A 17,456-nucleotide genomic window follows, 5' to 3' on the forward strand; every position below is an offset into this window, starting at 1 on the left:
GGGGGTCCCGTCATCCCTGTGTGGTGAAGGAGAGCAGGAGGGGCCGCCCGCTCCCAGACCCTCAGGGCAGCGAGGAAGGGTCGCGGATGTGGGGGAGATGGCGGAGGGTTGGTCGCGGGGCCGCCGGCTCCTGTCAGCAAGCTGAACCAAAGCGTATCCGGCTGCACCATGAGAAAAGAGCGAGTTTCATCCTGGATGGAAATGCCACAAAAGCAGCTGTTTCCTAGAGGCTGCGGGGAAATGCCAAGGGGCATGGAAATAAAAATAATAAAACCAAAATGTGCTAATTGCTTGGGCCAGGGTCGGTCTGGCCAGTGCTGGGTGGGGAGCCGGGAGCAGGGTGCTGCAGCACCCACCCCCAGGAACCAGAGAGCAGCTGCCAGTTATGACTTTATTCATTTTCACATTTAGATATTACAACAAAACTCTGTAATGACCAAGGATAACAAGTACTATAGAAGGAGAGGAAAGAAAGCAGTGTTCTAACTGGTCTGATATATAACCGTGAACTTCCAGAGACAAGACTCAACGTGAGTTATAAACACTCACATACGCTCACTGGTAGGAAAAACTTCTCACTCGCAAACACCCACACGCTCGCCCACAAAACACTCACTCGGACACACAGACCACACTTTTGTACTCGCACATAACCCATGTTGTGACCTACTTGCTTCGAAGGCAGCCCACTGAAACACTGAATGCTGCTGTAGCAACAAAAGGTACCAGGTTATAAAATATTGCAATATAAATGAAGTGTTACTTGATACACAGGTTTTTCTTCAGAGACGCAGGTGTATTTGCAAGTAGGGGACCCAACGCTTTGTTTTCATGAGGGAGGAATGTCCTCTCAACACCAACACTTTAAGGAAAAATGAGACTGCACATAGAGCAGGAACAGTCATTTTAAAGGAGGAGGATGATAAATAGCTTAGCTTCAATGTTGAGTTCCAGTAAAAAGCCCAAACAAAACACAACAGAGAGTGCATCGTGAACGGAACAGGCACAATTATCGAACCCTGGGTTTTCAAAAGTTGAAATACACCCTTATCACTGTGGAAAGACAGACAACACTGTGGCCTCACACCTTAAAACCAACACAGACCAGCTTCATTTCATGCTTAGGCTTATCTGGAGGCTGTAAAAAAAAAAATGCTAGAAATGATGCAAGCGTGTGGTGAAGGGTATAAGGTTTGTACACTCTAATTTTAGTATCTTTTGAAGAGAGTGAAAGTACAATTGTCTCAATAGCTCTTCAATATCCCACACCACAATTGTTCTTCATCAGCAGGAGTGTCTGAAGAGGAGCCAGCGTTTGCTCATATCATGACTGCATTGTTCATGCAATGCTGTTGATGCAGATACAATAGGATCTGATTCCACCCCTCCCCACTCCCCCCATTAAGATGGTGCAAAAGACAGAAAATAAACTTCTGTGGAGTCAAATGATTTGAGTGTTGAAAAATCAAACGTCACACCAGTGCTTTCAGCAGGGGATTGTTAACAATGGCTCTGATGAAGTAACCCTTCTCTACAAGGATGCTCATGAGCAATTTATGGCTGAACCTAGAGACAAAGCGCAGCTGTCCTGGCTGGTTGGGAGCGCTGAGAACCAGCCAGGGCACTCGAGATGCCTCTGTCCCCTTTCTGCCGAGGAATCCTGCCAGTGCCCTGCAAGCGTCAGGCTTTGCTAGTGTGTTTCTATCCCTCACATATGGATAAGGACTTGCAGCTACTTTGGAATTCTGTTTTTCAACTATTATTTAATTTATAGGTTTCTTTCTTGGGCTCGCTGTCAGACAGGGCTGTGTGTCCAGGCAGAGAACTGTGAAGCACTGGAAACAAGAGAGTCTGGGTCCTACAGATGCACATCACCGGCCCCGTTGGCTTTCCTACTTCCTTGGCCTGGCTCTCCAGCATCTCCTGCCAGAGGATTCTTACTGAGTCATAACAATTACTTAAAGATGCTTAAATTCCTGGCAACTTACGGGGACACCAGTAGAAGTCAGGGAATTCATTGTCATATGCAGTTTCCAATTCCACATCCTGAGCTAGTTTGGCTCAAGCTGATCCGGTTTTGTGCTTCTTTTTGCCATGGAAATCACAGCCATGTCATCCTGCTGACACAAAAAGGGAGGGGAACATTGGGCACTGTGCACAAGCTTAGAGAATCTGAATGACAGGCATGCTTTTCCCATGTGCTAAATAAATCTCCCCATTACACTTGTGTGGAGAGCTATAATTAAGACTTGGGAAAGCCATCTGTAAAGACTCACAGGCTCACGTCAGGAAATGCATAAAACTCTCTGCTGGAAAAGAAGTAACAGTTTGGGGAAGCAGTACATCTGACAGGAAACACAATTTTAAAAGTCCAAACCCTTGGCTCTGTGCACAGAGGTGTGGCCTGCAAGCAGAAACTCCCCAGTGCTGAGATGCCCCAGTGCAAGGAACTCTGCCAGCCACGGGCATGTAGGAGAAGAGATAACGACAAGCTGTTCAGACGAGTCTCTTCACCCAGACTCCTCTGACGGTGACAGAACTGTGCTCTGTGGCTGAGCTCTCGGGTTGTGAACAGAATGGAAAGAAGTAGGTGGGAAGTGGTGAGGCAGCAGCACAGAAATCTGTAGAGAGGGGCGGTGAAAGTTCCCCAGAGCTCTGAATTCACATAGTATCTTTCAGAAACAAAAGGCCCAAGTGATGAGATGTTTCCTCAGCAAATAAATGTTTCTCAATCCCTCAGAGACAGGTACATTGTGCTGGTGGCTCTGCAACAGAAACTGGAGAGGAGCCCGTTGGACAGAGAGTGCCTCCTTAGAGGCACGGAACCAGGGCGACAGGAAAGGTCATGGTGCAGAACTGTCCATCCAGGAGAATTGGGGCTTGAGCCCTGGCCAGGTGCTGCCTTCCATGCGCTCAGTGATGCCAACACACAACCGGATGCAGCCCAGGGCACCTCATTACTGGAGCTCTCTTCCTTCCATTGTTTCCAAAACCCTTGCAACAACTTGAAAATAAACATTTCACTCCCTATCACTTTGATCCTTTTCCTCCCAGCAAACAATCAATTTTTACTCTATGTTTAGAAGCCAGCTGAAATTAACACAGCTTTGCTTTAATTTCTCACTCGAGCAACAAATGATCTCAGCACTGCTCTGGGAGAAGGGGAAGGCAAGAGAAGCAGACCTGTGAGTAACCTGCTCCCAGCACAGAGTATATAAAACCCTGTTTTGCACAGGGCCTGCAAAAAGAGTTGCTATTTGTCTCACTGGAAGGACTCTAGCCATCAGCTGAAGACCTACTCAGTGCTAACTGTGTTGAGATGGCTAAAATAATCCTGGTGGTAAGGCAGATTGACAGGTTTCCCCCAGCAGGGAAACCTGTGTTGCTCGCAGAGGAGATGGAGAGGCTGGCACCTACCCAGAATGAACAGTGTGCATGAGCATTTACAAAGATCCCTCAGGATCTCTCCATACACCTCTTTAAAACGTCCTGCTCTTGTTGCTAATACCACTAGGGATTTCTTCCCTTTGATTCTGCTCCGCAGCTCAGCAGCTGACATCATGAGGAGAGGAGGAGGAAGCAATCCAAGGAAAAACATTCAGGCTGCACACCAGGAAGAAACTCGAGACTAAGATGGATCTATTTATATCTGACCTGAAATGGGCTTTCTGAATGGGAAGCTGATCTGAGTGGAGGCTGGATGCTAGGCAGAAGGTGCTGTAGTGCTGAACACAGGCACCCACTTGCTGGCAGAATGCATCTGTCTGAGCCGCAGGAAGAAAAGAAACGCGAGGAGGGATCAGCAGGCGCTCTCTCCAGTCCCGGCACAGGGAAGCTGCAGCTGGAGATGCTGCGTGGGCCATCGTGGTGCAGTTCCAAGGACATCGGTGTTCCCCATCCGTTCAGGGTAGGTTCCCTGCTGGGGTTGGGCATAGGATGAAGGAGAAGCTCTGAGTGACCCTGATGATGTGCCTGGAGGGTGAAAGGGGATGCCTCAGCAGGCTACTCCAGGGCCTGATGCCATTAGTACTGCTCGGAGAAGAAGGAAGCGTGGAGAGTGGGGGGACTGGCCCCCTCTCCAGGCGGGGTGCAGCTGCCGTCCTCAGAGTGTTCTGACAGCTCCCCATATTCACTGTTGTAAAAAGTCTGGCCTCCGACTTGGGACCCGTATGATGGCCGACATCTGCCCCGCAGGTCCGACTGTTCCCCTGTCAGCTCCGCAGTTCGGCTGGGCCCTTTACTGCTGTGAGGGAGAGAGACACGGAAGATCAGTCTGAGCACTCCTGGAAAGCCTCTGTCCTGCTTAGAGAAATCCCAGCTTCAGGAAACATCATCTGCTAATGCATGGGGCAGAGGCAGGGTCAGAAATGGACCTGCACCTCCATTTCAAAGCACAACACCAGGCCTTGCTCTAAACCTAAGCACAGCCCATATGTTCTGTGAAAAATCTGCACATAGCTCAGCAACAGAGTTATTTCAGCTCTTCTGGATACCTTTGGGAAGCCCAGGGAAGGGTTGGGACACCATTGAGCAGGGAGAGATAAGAGACATTGCCTCAGTTGCTCCTAGACCTAGCAGGAGTAACAGAAACTGATAGAAACCAACAGCCAGAATGGGGGAAAGGAAACAAAGGAAGGTGATGAAGATGTGGGAGGAAATCAGCAACCCCGTCTCAGCACCTGCCAACACCAGGTGACTAGCTAGAAGTGACAAAAGTGAGGGCAGAGACACATTCAAGGAGAGTTTTAAGGGCAGTGTTTTCCAGCAGACAGGACACCAGGTAGCCCATGTTGTAGGAGACAATGGGAACATGGCTTAGGGAGAAGAGGACAAGGACAAGAAGCAAGAGACAGTCTCATACAACAGCAGAGAGGCCAGAGGGTTATGGCTAAGGGAAAAGACAGTGACCAGTCAGATCTGATGTTGGGAGGCATAGGAGGTGAGGAAGAGGCTTGGGACTGGCCTTGTCTACATATGAGCTGACATGGCTCACTCAACACATTGTCACAGAGACAAGGTACCAAGCAGAGATGAGCTGGACAGGTTGTCACCCAGTTTCCAAGCCTGGGGCAAGGACATAATGATCCATAACGTCCCCAGGTGTCAGCTCAACCTGCCAGGCTCAGTGCCAGCACGTGGGAAGTCCTAAGGCCTGTACCATCCCCGCAATGCCACATCAGGGCCCTGTACCATGTGGGTCAGGGCTGAGGGAGGGAGGTGGCGGCCACATCGTATCCATCCATCCCACCTGCCACTTCTTGTTGAACCAGCTCTGACACATTTCGCCAGAAAATATCAATAAGCATTAAGATTTCTATTAACACCGTCACTGCACTGCGCCTCAGTATCTTAACGGACACATTCTCGTACCCTGTGAAACATGTTTTGAATGGGCACAGTTTACATTTTTAAACTCTAGGAAGCAGCATGCAGGTCTGTTCTTCATGTGTTTTGCCTCGTTAATGTGTGAATGGACTTATCTGGCTCAGGGCCCACAGCCCTGCTGCTACTGAGAGCCCCAAGAGGCATATTCTACAGGGAGACACCAGGAGCTGCCTCCTGGTCTCACTGCACTTGGCAGCAGGGATGTCTGAGTGGCTAGACTTAAGGAGTACCTGAATCCACCTTCTTTTCTGTGTCGGTTTTCTATCCTCTCAAATTCCTCAGATGCCAGAACCATCCCACTGTCTGTTTGATTGTCCTGGAAGGAAGCAACAGGAGTTATCAGTAACATCCCTGTCAGCTGATCAGAGTGGGAAGGGAGAAGGAATCGTTCAGGAGATGAGTTCCTGTGTATCTATCTGTGATGGGAAAAAAGGAGTAGGGCCACTTTACCAGCATGCTCCATGGTCTTGCTGGAACTGATTTTCTTAGGTACCTTCTTAAAAACAGTATGTACAAAAGTAGGATTTGTGTGTGCAGTTCAGTGCCACTTTTTTTGGGAAAAAAAGAGTGTTCCCTGCCTGGAAGATGTGTTACCATCAAATCTGAGAGAGGTGAGATTTTCCTCTGAGACTAAGGGGATGATTTAAGTTTTGTCACTATAGAAAATAAAAGTACCAGCCCAGTTTAGATTGGCCAGGAAGGCTCCCACTGCACACTGTTGTGTGGGTCAAGACAGAGGAGGTGCAGACAAGCGTTCTGGAGTTACCTAGTCCTGGCTGGATTTCAGTATGCTTAACCAGGCCATGTCTACAGATTTAAGAAGAGTGAAAAGCAGGCTCTTCTCTGAGGTCCTTTCCAGTCCTTGCTTGTAGATCTAATCTCCCTGTTTCACACTCAGGCAGTACGAGCTCTGCTGTAGAGAAACCCTTATGTGCCAGGTGGAGAAATGAATGTGCATAGGACTGGACAGACTGAACAGAAATGACACAGACAGATTGACACTGGATAGGAGTGATCCTCCTTCCACAATCCTAACAGCAAATGTGCCAGCTGAACTTTTCTTTGCCCCCTGCTCAACCCCACTCAGATGCTACTCACCGGGTGTGCCTTGTACATTGTATGTGTCATGGGAAACTCTTCAAACGTCTTTATCCTGGATGGACACCTGATCTGATTTCCTCCGGTCAAACAACCAGGGAACGAGACACAGTTGTAGTATCTGCTGACAGAAGCATACTGTGTTCAGTAACAGTGAATAAACAGGACCTGAACCCGACCTTCTCTCCATGCAACCAGAGTATGCAGGGAGGTGAATGACCCAAATGGTGGATTTTGGGAAGGGAATACGGTCACCTCAGGCCTCTTAACCCCATATTACTTCTGCAGTGGGGAACACCATACTTTCTGATAGAATCAGGCCTTGATTACCTCTCCACTCTGGATAAGCAGAGTGAAGTCACATAGATCATAGAATCATAGAATGGGCTGGGCTGGAAGGGACCTTTAAAGGTCATCTAGTCCAACCCCTCTGCAGTGAGCAGGGACATCTTCAACCAGATCAGGTTGCTCAGAGCCCCGTCCAGCCTGACCTTGAATGTTTCCAGGGATGGGGCTTCTGGGCAGCCTGTGCCAAGATCCCAGCCATCACACTATCACAGCTCCCTAGAGACAAGAAGTCTGGGCCTGATTCTTTCAGTGAGTAAGGAATAGATCGGATGAAGCTCCTGCACTAGCTGACACCTTCTTTCCTTATCTGCCTGATGGGCCATGATGTGTTTAGTGGGACATGATGCTCTGGCAGTGTAGTTGGAGACAGGAGAAGGAATGCCATAGGCTTAACACATCAAGGGCTCTTTCTCATCAGCAAAGGAAAGTGATTTTGCTTTTATAAGCAAGATGCTATAACCTAAATGCTTGGATCACATCTGATCACCTGGGATTTTTCCAACCTGTTGCTATTGGGTTCACCCTATATCCCTCAGGCTCCCCTACAGCTCAGGCTGCTGGCTGCCTGCTGGGCTCTCTCTGCCCTTTTCAGAAGGGATTCACCTTGCTGCTAGGCTGTGGCATCGTATCCTCATGTCAAAGTCCTCTTCATCTGAGTTTTGCTGGGCAGAGGAAGGCACCTGGGAGAAACCATCATCTTCTGAGCTGTGAGAGTCGTTCAGCGGGATGTAATCCTTCCCCTCCTGGTAGGAAGAACAGTGAGTGGCCTTACAAGAAGGTGAAAGCTTTCCCACAAGAAAGGGCTCTACAAGCAGAAGCTGTCAGAGCTGGGGAGGAAAATTTCTGGGCTTGTCTTTTGTTTCTCTGGGTCAAAATATCTGGCTGGAGATTTCCATGCTCTTTGTGTTAAGTAGGTGCAAGTTTTGCAGGTGCATGGAGGTGTGTGAGCAGGAAAACAACCCAGTCCTACAGCACCTCCAGTTCTCTAGCCTACCTGGACAGAGCACTGTGCTCTGGGGGCACATCTCTATCCTACATGGACAGAGCAGATGTGCCCCCCAGACTGTGCTCTGGGGGCACATCACTGTGCCTTAGTCATGCCTCTGCTGGGATCCAGTGGTGGAAGGTTAAAACCAGGGACGTCAGGATGAGACAATACTCATATTTAAGCATTTAGCTATAATCTTATGAAATGGAACATCAACAAAATGTTGAAATCAGAGCTGCACGCTCGTCACAGTTAAAAGTCCTGGTGAGTTCCTGCATGGCAGTGATTAGTAAGAGTTTCAGAGAAATTTGTATATCTGACTGCTGTACTGGAACAGTTGTTTGGTTCACACGGCCCTGACATTTAGAGATGAGGATAGAATTTCAGAAACCCTGGTGAAGTTCTGGTTTTCATTATGCAGGCATGTGGGAGGCAGGAGTGCCAGGGCCTTGACTCAGCTCAAAAATTTCAAATAAGCATCTGGGGATTAGGATGGAAATACTGGAATGACGACTGAGAGGGTACTCACCCTGCAAGGAGTGCAGCTATATTAGGATGCAGCAAGAGGGCTAACGCAGAAATGAGCTCTCTAGTAGCTCTGGGAAACAGACCTCTCTGATCCCGGAAACCCTGTGTCATCCCTTGGCCTACACAAAGGTATTGAACTGGACAAGGAGTCAGAGGAGGGCACAGCGAGGGAGCTAGCAGTGGGAGAAGAAAGAGCTGTATGGAGGTGAGTGGGGACACAGAGAGGTTTTCACCTGCTGGACGTTCTCCTGAAGAAGGTTCCCCAGTATCTCCACCAGGTCGGAGAAAGTTGGTCTCTCCCTGGGATCACCGTGCCAGCAGCTCAGCATTATACGGTAACTGCCAAGAAGAGATGCTGGTTTTATGCCACAGAAACCCCCTCCTACCCCACTCTGCAGCTCCCACCCACGTGGTGCCCACTGGGACACGTACCTGCGCTGTGAAGGAAAGCTCAGCACCCCCCAGCACATTTACCATGTGGAACTACTGGAAGGGGGTTGGTTCATTAAGCACTGAATATAACAGTGCACAAGGAGCTAATTCACACACCTCTGATACCCTTCAGAGCAGGAAAGCACACTGTGCACTTACAGACCCATCCCAGTGTGGGTATGTGAGGGTACCTAGATAGCTCGGATTCAAACCCATCTGGATCACCCTCCAGGCAGCTGCTTGGAGATGTGTTGGCTCATCCCCCACCCTAGCTGAAAGGTTTTTGCATCCCACAGAGGGGTCTGTTCTGCCCTATGCTTGGATCTGTGAGGTTTGTACCATCCCACAGAGGACTCTGCTCTGACCAATGCTGAGATCCGTAGAGTTTCTGACTCACATTTCTGCTGTGGCGTACTCTGGGGCTCTCATCCTGGTACCGTCTTTGAGCCTCTGGCAAAACTCCTCATTGATCTGGACTCCAGGGTATGGAGATGCCCCTAAAGAAGGTTTGAAGAGGGGTGGGAATGTGAAATGCACCATCAGAAACCAGTCTGAGACTGCCCTTCCTCCTAAAACACTGGGAGATGTGGCCACTTCTCACACACAGCTTAAGTCCTTGGAGCTGCCTGAGACAGGCCCCTCTGCCTCACTGAGCTGGAGGCCACCTCTGCAGGCCTGTCTCCCCATCACCCTGTTTTGGGTGTATATGGCCTCCATATTTTTTTTGGCCTACACAGATGTCTCTTTCCATCACTCATTACATGTTCTTCAGAGCATCAGGGCCTCCTGCACAGACTTACCCACCAAGCTGCTATGTGGGAAGAGAGGTCTCCCTCAGCAGCATGTGACCCTCATTAGCACTCACCTAGCGAGAAGATTTCCCAGAGGAGGACCCCAAAGGACCAGACATCACTCTGGGTAGTGTAGACCTTGTCAAATATGCTCTCTGGAGCCATCCACTTCAGTGGGAGACGGGCCTGCAGGTGGGAGAGACAAGGCACAAGTGTTCAGTCAGAGACATGTCCCAGGACAGCCCTTCTTGTAGCAATGGGATGGAAGGGATGGAAGTAAATCAGAGCTGAGAGCTCTGCTCCTCTCTCCATGGAGGAATGGAGGTTTGGTTAGGTGACAGGGAGGGATGGAGACACTGAAAGAGGGAGGAAAGAGTATAAAAAAAGAACAGTAATTTAATGACAGGCTGAGGGGCAGAAGGAAGGAGACAGAGGTCTGGAGGAGGAAGATGGCACATACACCATTGGGCCAATGGTCCTTTGTTACAACCACACAGGTGGTTCCACTCCTCCTTTTTCATCTTTTCTTTGGTTTATTCCATCCCCAGAGTAGTTCATGAACACCTCAATGGGGCCTAATCTGTGTAGAATTTGAGAAGATGGCACTTACACTGCCTTTCCTGACATAGTCGGGGTCCTTGTAGATGTCCCTGGCCAGGCCGAAGTCACAGATCTTTACCACGTTGTTCTCTGACAGCAGGATATTGCGAGCTGCCAGGTCTCTGTGGATGCACTGAGGGCACACAAAGAGGAAGGGGCAAAATCAGAGGGACAGGAACCACCATCAGAAAGTGCAGAGCACCCCTCATCCCCTCATAAACCTGAGCTGGAATAGGGAAATGGTGGAAGTGGGAAGGAGTACAGATAAAAATTTCAAAAGGAGATTGTTAAGGACAGGATGAAATCCGAGAGGACTAATTTCCCATTTTTTGTGTACACAGGGCTACCTCAGACTTGCTGAGAAGTGTGAGGCAGATCGCTGAATCTCTGTGTGTGTCACTTGCAAAGTGGCTGTAGGCAGCCCTTCTTTGGTCAGGCATGCACAAAAGAAGAGGGGAGAGAAGGAAGGGGTGAACTCACCTTTCGGGATGCCAGGAACTCCATGCCACGTGCTACCTGGAAGCTGTAGCAGATCAGGTCTTCCATTGTCAAAGGACTTTGCCACAAGTCATCCACTGTCCAGGAGTACAAGAAAATGATTAGACAGTGGGCGGTCTCTTGTTCTCCTTGCCTTTTTCCAGGACTGTGGGATACAACCAGCCTCTTGGTGAGATACAGCCAGTCCTCAGTGCTAAGTGGAGTAAACAGCTCCCCTCTAGGATTTTCTGATTAGGTGGCAGAAAGCACACAGCAGGAACCTGCTCAAGTGTGAGCAGAATGAGTCCAGCCTCCAGCACACATCAGTCAGACAGAGTTGTGGGGAACAGGGCTTGAAGGGGCTTTGAAGGTCAGCTCATCATTCCTTCCCTAGGAAGGAGCCACTGAGATCCCCCTCAATTCTCCTTTCTTTAGGCTAAAAAAATCCAAAGGGGTTTAATCCTTTTCTGGGTTTTGGGAGTCTATTACAAGACAATAGTCCTGTTCAGGGAATTGTCATGCAACAGTGGAGTGATCAGCTCCAAGGCTGGGTCCCAGCTCCCCACTGTCATGCCCTACCCATTCCCATTAGCCAAATCTGACATTTTTTTGGTGAGCCAGGTGAGGAGCTACTGCCAAGGCTGGACTATTACCTTCCTGGATTGGCTGCGCTGTCTGGCTCTTGTGCATCAGAAAGCGGTTGAAGATAGCGCTGTCACTAGTCCCAGAACGACTCCTCCTGTCTGCTCTCACTGCCTCCACGATGGACTGGACCTGAATACGCAGCCTGGGAGACTTCTCCTGGCAAGTAGACCAAAACAAAAAATCTCAGCAGGCAACATCACACTGTAACTGCTGTGCCCATGAGCTGCACAGTCTTTTCCTGCTCTCAGACTGTAATTCTGGCCTGGACGCGCTCTCTTCTACTGCAGAAAGAAATTACTTCCCTGATGCGCACATGAACCAAGATCACTGTGTAAAGTTGATCTGCTGCTAGGCAGAGGGTGTCTCTGTCCCACAGTCAGATCATGCTTCAGGCTACACGTCTCCCTTCCCCAGACATGGGAGAGCTCCCTAGGGACAGCTCCCTACTTACCCTGTAAGGACTGAATCCTTCCCGCTTGGTCCGCAGGTAGTTGGAGAGGTTTCCATACTTGCAGAACTCAACAATAACCATGAGTGGACCTGGTGAGAAGACACCACAGGTTAGGGGAAGAGGTAAAGGCTTGGGATGGTCAGAATTTTTCCCTGACTCATGTTACGTTCAGCCCCGCTGAGCTGTGGCACCTGCCCTAAGTGCACACAGAAACACCGATAACAACCCCGCATGATGATGAAGGGAGTGGAACATCTCCCTGATGAGGAAAGGCTGAGGGAGCTGGGGCTCTTTAGCCTGGAGAAGAGGAGACTGAGGGGTGACCTTATTAATGTTTATAAATATGTAAAGGGCAAACGTCAGGAGGATGGAGCCAGGCTCTTCTCAGTGATGCCCAATGGTAGGACAAGGAGCAATGGGTGTGAGCTGGAACACAGGACGTTCTGCTTAAACTTGAGAAGAAACTTCTTTACTGTGAGGGTGCCAGAGCCCTGGGACAGGCTGCCCAGGGAGGGTGTGGAGTCTCCTTCTCTGGAGACATTCAAGACCCACCTGGACACCTTCCTGTGTAATCTCATCTAGGTGTTCCTGCTCCTAGGGAGGGGGATTGGACTAGATGATCTTTCCAGATCCCTTCGAATCCCCAACATTCTGTGATTCTGTGGTCACACACGTGGCCAGCAGAAAGGACACAGGGGACAAGCACTGAACTCCAGGAGCAGGCACAGCTTGTTGCTGTGGGATATTTACCATTGGGTTTGGTACAGGCACCCAGCAAATTCACCACGTTGAGGTGATTCCCAATGTGAATGAGGATCTTCAGCTCTGACATCAGTGCCTTCTGCTCACTTGCAGTAGCTCCCTCTGGAAACACACAGACCATGTCATGACACCTCCTCACAGCTATTCACTCCCCCTTGCCACCCTTCTCTTAGCAGAGTGTTAACGTGAGTCTTGCTGAGGAGGCTGTGACCCCAAAGCCTTGGTACATTTTGTTATTGCCTGTTTCCATACAAAATGTCAGAGCCTTGTATGGAGCTGCCAGGATCCCTGCTGTAACGCGTCGGGTGCTCCCTGTAGGTGCAAGGACACAGAGCAAAGGACAACACAACCTGTGCCCAACAGATTTTTTTTTCCTTGTGATAGTTGTGCAGGAATAAAGGATCACTTGAGGCTTACATACATGTTTGAATCTCTGCCCTTCTGGCCTCCAAACAGAGATAACGAGCCATAAAACAATTTGAAGGAAAATTAGGAACAAAAGGCATCGCAGTCTTTTGATCATGACTGAAGATAGGAGCTGTCTCAGCTCAAACCCAGAATATCTTTTTATGATTCCTCTCCAATAGCAAACACAGTGTTGTGCCCCTGCCAGCTCTCTGTACCGCGTCTTCTCTCCGAGTACCTAATTTGCACCAGCCCTTGATCCTTTGTTTTACCCTCAGGGTTTGTTCTCCGGTTTTGTGTGCCTTCTTCAGACTTCCCTGCTTCCCCATATGCATTTTGCCTTACTTGGGAGTTTGTAAATTTAGTCAGAGAGAGAGAAGCATCCTGTTGAGCTGCAGCTGATGGGCCAGGTGAGAGCCATGCCTCAAAGGACTGTAAAGCAACCTTGCATGGGCAGGCTTCCCTCTGCAACTGCTGTGCAGATCATCTGGACACTTGCAGTGGTACATACTGCTGAGATGAGCCATGACTCGGTTGCCACATACAGGCCACTAGTGGCCAGAGGCTGCCTTGGCATTTTTGTTTGGTGCCAAATTACAGAATAACATTCTGGATGCCTGTTTGTAAGTGTAGTTATAAAAGCTTAAAATCTCACTCTGGATTGACCAGGCTTTGGGTGCAAAGCTGATTTAGCCCTCAGAGCTGCAACCTGCTTCTTCACCCAGCTCTGAACTTGGCCCATGAACTTGAAATACCGGCACATTTGGAAGAAGGCAATTGGGAACAACACTTCCTTCAGTGACCTGCCAAAGAGGGGCTCTGGATTCTTGTTCTTCCTTTGAGACAGATCTCATTCTTTGCCTTTGAAGAGGCTTTCCTTAAAAGCTGAGTTCTCCAAGTCCCTGCTGTCTGCCCCGCCACTTGCCTCCCAGTGCAGCTGAATGGGGTGAAAACATCCATCAGAGGAGATCAAGAGGATCAACTGTGTTGAGGCCAAGAAGCCATAAATTAAAAGGTTGGCTCCAGCTCCTCTCCTCTAGTTCAGGACTGGCTCAAGCAGAAGCACTCAGGAGTGCTGGTGGGAGACAGAACATTTCCCAGGGCCTTAACAAATGCCTTATGCAAAAGACAGGCGTTTACAGGGTGGACATTCCCTGGCAGATGTCTCACCCTTTGCTGTCCACACAGACTCCATATTCTGCTTCGCTGTCCACATACCTTTCAGCATTTTCACTGCTACAGTCTCACAGCTGTTACTTTTATTGATCCCAAAAGCTGATGCTTCTACCACCTTCCCAAAGGCACCGTGACCCAGGACTTTACCTATGGGCAAGGAGAGAGGCAGTGTCACAGCAGGTACAGCACATGCAGAATGGAATGAAAAAACAAACAAACAAAAAAAACCCCAACAGGAAACCATGGGAAGAAGAAAGAAGAAAGGTCATAAAGGAAAAGGAAGGAGTGGAACATGTGCCCTTCCCAGAGCTGCTTGCTCTGTCGGTGAGAATAAGAGAAAGGATGATGGAAGGAACCGAGGCAGAGCTGGCATGGACAAAGCAGAGGAAGGAAATGGCCCTGCAGAAGTGAGGGGCTTTTTGTTGCCCTCAAACAGAGTGTGTGGGAAAGGTAAATGTGACACCTTGCAGCAGAGCAGCCAGGGCTAATGTCACTGCTCTGTGCCTCAAAGGTAGTCTGCAGCTCTTCTAACCCTCCCAGACAGAGGGAAGATACTGCAGGTGGGTGTCTCAGCATGAGGAGGATAATGGATACAATCCTGGTCTTGAACTCAGGGTACCTGCTATAGATTAAGCTGTTCTGTCCAGATTGCCAGTTGGAGAATATGGAGATGTGCTTTAAAGAATGCCCAGATGTCTCCTAGTCTCAGTGATGCCTGTGTGAGTACACTGGGAGAGTCTGGGCTTACAGCTGGCTCAGACCTGTCCATAGTCAGACCCAAAGAGATTTCCCAGGTGCATCTGGGTTTGAGGGACACTCTGGGGAAGAAGATGGGAAGCCTGAGGCAGAAAGAAGGCATTAAATACACAGAGGTGTGTAAGAAACCTGGAGAGTGAGTCTGAAGGACTGGTGGGAAGCCCTGGCTGCAGCGCACAGTGGCAGGGAGGGGGTCCGGCTCACCTAGGCGCAGGCGGTCTCGTGGGAACTCCCACTTGCTGGAATCATAGGGCAGGTACTCGCACTGCTCCTCCAAGGGCACCTCGCCAGGGTCCATGATGATGGAGAGGTAGCCTGTCTTGATGTCTGCATGGGCAGGCTGCAGGAATCAGCCAACACAAAGGGTGAGGAGATGCCCTCCCTGCACTGGGTGCTGAGTCCCAGAGGGGATCTGGTTCCTTTACCTGCCTTGACCTGCTTCACCCTGGCAAAGGCCACTCCCTGTCACCTCCCTTACCCTGTCCTTGGCAGTGAGAATGCTTGAAGCATCACTCAATGACCTCCTTTTAGTAGATGCTGTCATATAACCCCACATCACAGCAATGGTGTTGCTCCAAACCCTGTTAAGCCACCTCCCCCGCCCAGGGACAGAGACAGTCACATACCCTTTTGATGTTACAGAAGATGAGGATAAGGAGAATCCAGAAAAAAACAGCGATAACTCCAGTCCCAATCAGGATGACAATCTCCACGTTGGTCCTGTCATCAGAACCTGTGGGATGGGAGGGAAATTGTAGCTTCAGAGATTCCCATCCATGCATCAGCTTAGACATCCCTTGTGGCCTGCTTCAGGGTGTGGGGAGACTGGGGAGGTGTATTTCCCTGAGCTAAATATCCTCTGGGCTACAGATCCTCCTGTGACAGCACCATGCCACCAGCAAGGCCTAGGGACTTTCACTGCCTTCCACTCGCTGGTGTCACAGGGAAGAGGCATGGGACCTTGGCCACACTCCTACTCCAACCCTTCATCCCCAGGGGTGTTGTGGCTGCTGGTACCTTCCACGGAGACACTGGCCGAGGAGTTCACACAGCCCTTTGCATTGCAAACACTGCACAGGTAGAGCCCAGCATCCTCTTCCCTCACCCTCTGAATGCTCAGCCTCTGGTTGAAGTCCGCCAGGTCGATCCCTGTAAGGCACAGAGGGTTATGGTGGTCACTCACAGGGAGGGGGTATTAGTATACTGGATCATTCAGGCTCAAAATAAAGCTCCTATTTTTTGGCTGGTTAATTTTAGATGGTGGAATGAAATTGCACCAGTTGGTAGAGGCTCTCTGCTGTGGCCTGATGGCCTCAGAAATACCCCAGAGGGGCCTTCCCTGGGCAGTATATGGAGGGAATGAAACCCCCACAGACAACACACCAGGGATGGTGCCCAGGCAGCCCAGCTGGTGTGTCAAGCTCTGCTTCAGCTCCAGGACCTCTTTCTTTCCCTCTGCACTGTGCCTGGATCCTTCCCACGTTCATTCCATGAGATGTGGGTTGGACCCTGCATGAGCAGGGATGCCAGGCATTAGGCTGGGAGTAAGAAGATGAATGATTTATTTCTCTCTCTCTGCTCTCCAGCTGAATGTGCACATGCACAGACAATGCTGAGCCAGGCCCTAGGGCATAGACTTGGCTGGTGAGACTGCATCAAACTGGGATAGAACATGATTAAAACCAGAGTTCAGCCAATTCAGAGAACAGGCGCCTTTGAATGGGCACAGCAACTCCCAGAACCCAGCAGTGTTCAGCTCTCCAGCTGCAGGACGTGACACCCCCACTTTGATTCACCCCCAGCCCACCGTACCTGACACTTCTTCCACTAGTTTCTCGTCTTTGTACCAGCTGATTTCAGGAATGTGGTTGCCGTCCACCTTACAGCGCATCTCTATGGAGTCGCTGACGTTCACCCAAATGTCTGTCAGGTTCTGCTTGAGGCGGGGGATCTCCAGGGCTGGAGAAGCAGCACAAAGAGGAGGAGGGGAAAACAGGAAACTGATTGATCAAAAGAACATGTGTGTTCCCAGGGGGGCTTTGGGTCTCTGACCCCTGATCTCTTGAGAACCCAGGTGCCCTGCCTTTGCCACCTTGAGTTTAGCTTGTTTGTGTGGCTTCCCCCGGGGATGGATGGGAAGCTGATGGCAGCAAGAGCACCAGCTCTCCTCTGTCATTCCCACCTGCCCTGTGGACCCTCACCCTGCACAGAGATGTACTTCTTGTGGCAGTGCTTCTCCCGGGTCTTCCTGTTCTGCACCTCACACACGTAGTCTCCCTCCTCGCCCAGGGAGATGTTGGGGATGGTGAGCAGCAAGGTCGCATCGTTGGAGTCAGGCTGGAAGCGCAGCTCCCCCTGCATCTTGGTGGCATAGTGGTGGACGTTCTTGCAGTCCAGCACAAGGGGATTGCCCTCCTCGTCATGGAGCTTGGAAAGGTTCAGCCGATACCACTGCAGGTTCTCATAGGTGTAGTTGTCTGCATTGCAGCTCAGCTGTAGGTCCTGCCCCTCTATGGGCTCGTCCGAGGGTTGGGACTCAATCTCAAACCCATCTGGAATGGCTTTTAGGAAGGAAATGAACATGTGAATGAGTTTTTTCATGGCTGAGCTGCCA

At 50.0% G+C, this 17,456-nt stretch overlaps 1 protein-coding gene across 2 annotated transcripts in view; it reads right to left on the reverse strand.

Moving 5' to 3' along the window:
* Positions 1 to 1,884: 1,884 nt before the first annotated feature.
* The window catches only part of FLT4 (fms related receptor tyrosine kinase 4), a 36,989-nt gene continuing 21,417 nt past the window's right edge, over positions 1,885 to 17,456 (reverse strand). Inside the window, exons 12-29 of one of the 2 annotated variants that reach the window (XM_010167372.2) lie at positions 17,044 to 17,403; positions 16,655 to 16,801; positions 15,860 to 15,991; positions 15,469 to 15,575; positions 15,047 to 15,182; positions 14,129 to 14,233; positions 12,494 to 12,607; positions 11,744 to 11,832; positions 11,301 to 11,448; positions 10,651 to 10,745; positions 10,181 to 10,303; positions 9,645 to 9,756; positions 9,177 to 9,276; positions 8,581 to 8,686; positions 7,435 to 7,574; positions 6,484 to 6,604; positions 5,616 to 5,701; positions 1,885 to 4,243 (exon numbers count right to left, since the gene is read on the reverse strand). In XM_010167372.2, coding sequence (XP_010165674.1) covers positions 4,024 to 4,243; positions 5,616 to 5,701; positions 6,484 to 6,604; positions 7,435 to 7,574; positions 8,581 to 8,686; positions 9,177 to 9,276; positions 9,645 to 9,756; positions 10,181 to 10,303; positions 10,651 to 10,745; positions 11,301 to 11,448; positions 11,744 to 11,832; positions 12,494 to 12,607; positions 14,129 to 14,233; positions 15,047 to 15,182; positions 15,469 to 15,575; positions 15,860 to 15,991; positions 16,655 to 16,801; positions 17,044 to 17,403 — 2,441 coding nt within the window. In that variant the 3' untranslated portion in view covers positions 1,885 to 4,023. The remainder of the gene's footprint in view (positions 4,244 to 5,615; positions 5,702 to 6,483; positions 6,605 to 7,434; positions 7,575 to 8,580; positions 8,687 to 9,176; positions 9,277 to 9,644; positions 9,757 to 10,180; positions 10,304 to 10,650; positions 10,746 to 11,300; positions 11,449 to 11,743; positions 11,833 to 12,493; positions 12,608 to 14,128; positions 14,234 to 15,046; positions 15,183 to 15,468; positions 15,576 to 15,859; positions 15,992 to 16,654; positions 16,802 to 17,043; positions 17,404 to 17,456) is intronic. The other variant, XM_010167371.2, reaches the window with a different exon arrangement.

The sequence above is a fragment of the Antrostomus carolinensis genome, unplaced genomic scaffold (assembly GCF_000700745.2).
Source record: "Antrostomus carolinensis isolate BGI_N321 unplaced genomic scaffold, ASM70074v2 scaffold37054, whole genome shotgun sequence".
Classification (NCBI taxonomy): domain Eukaryota; kingdom Metazoa; phylum Chordata; class Aves; order Caprimulgiformes; family Caprimulgidae; genus Antrostomus; species Antrostomus carolinensis.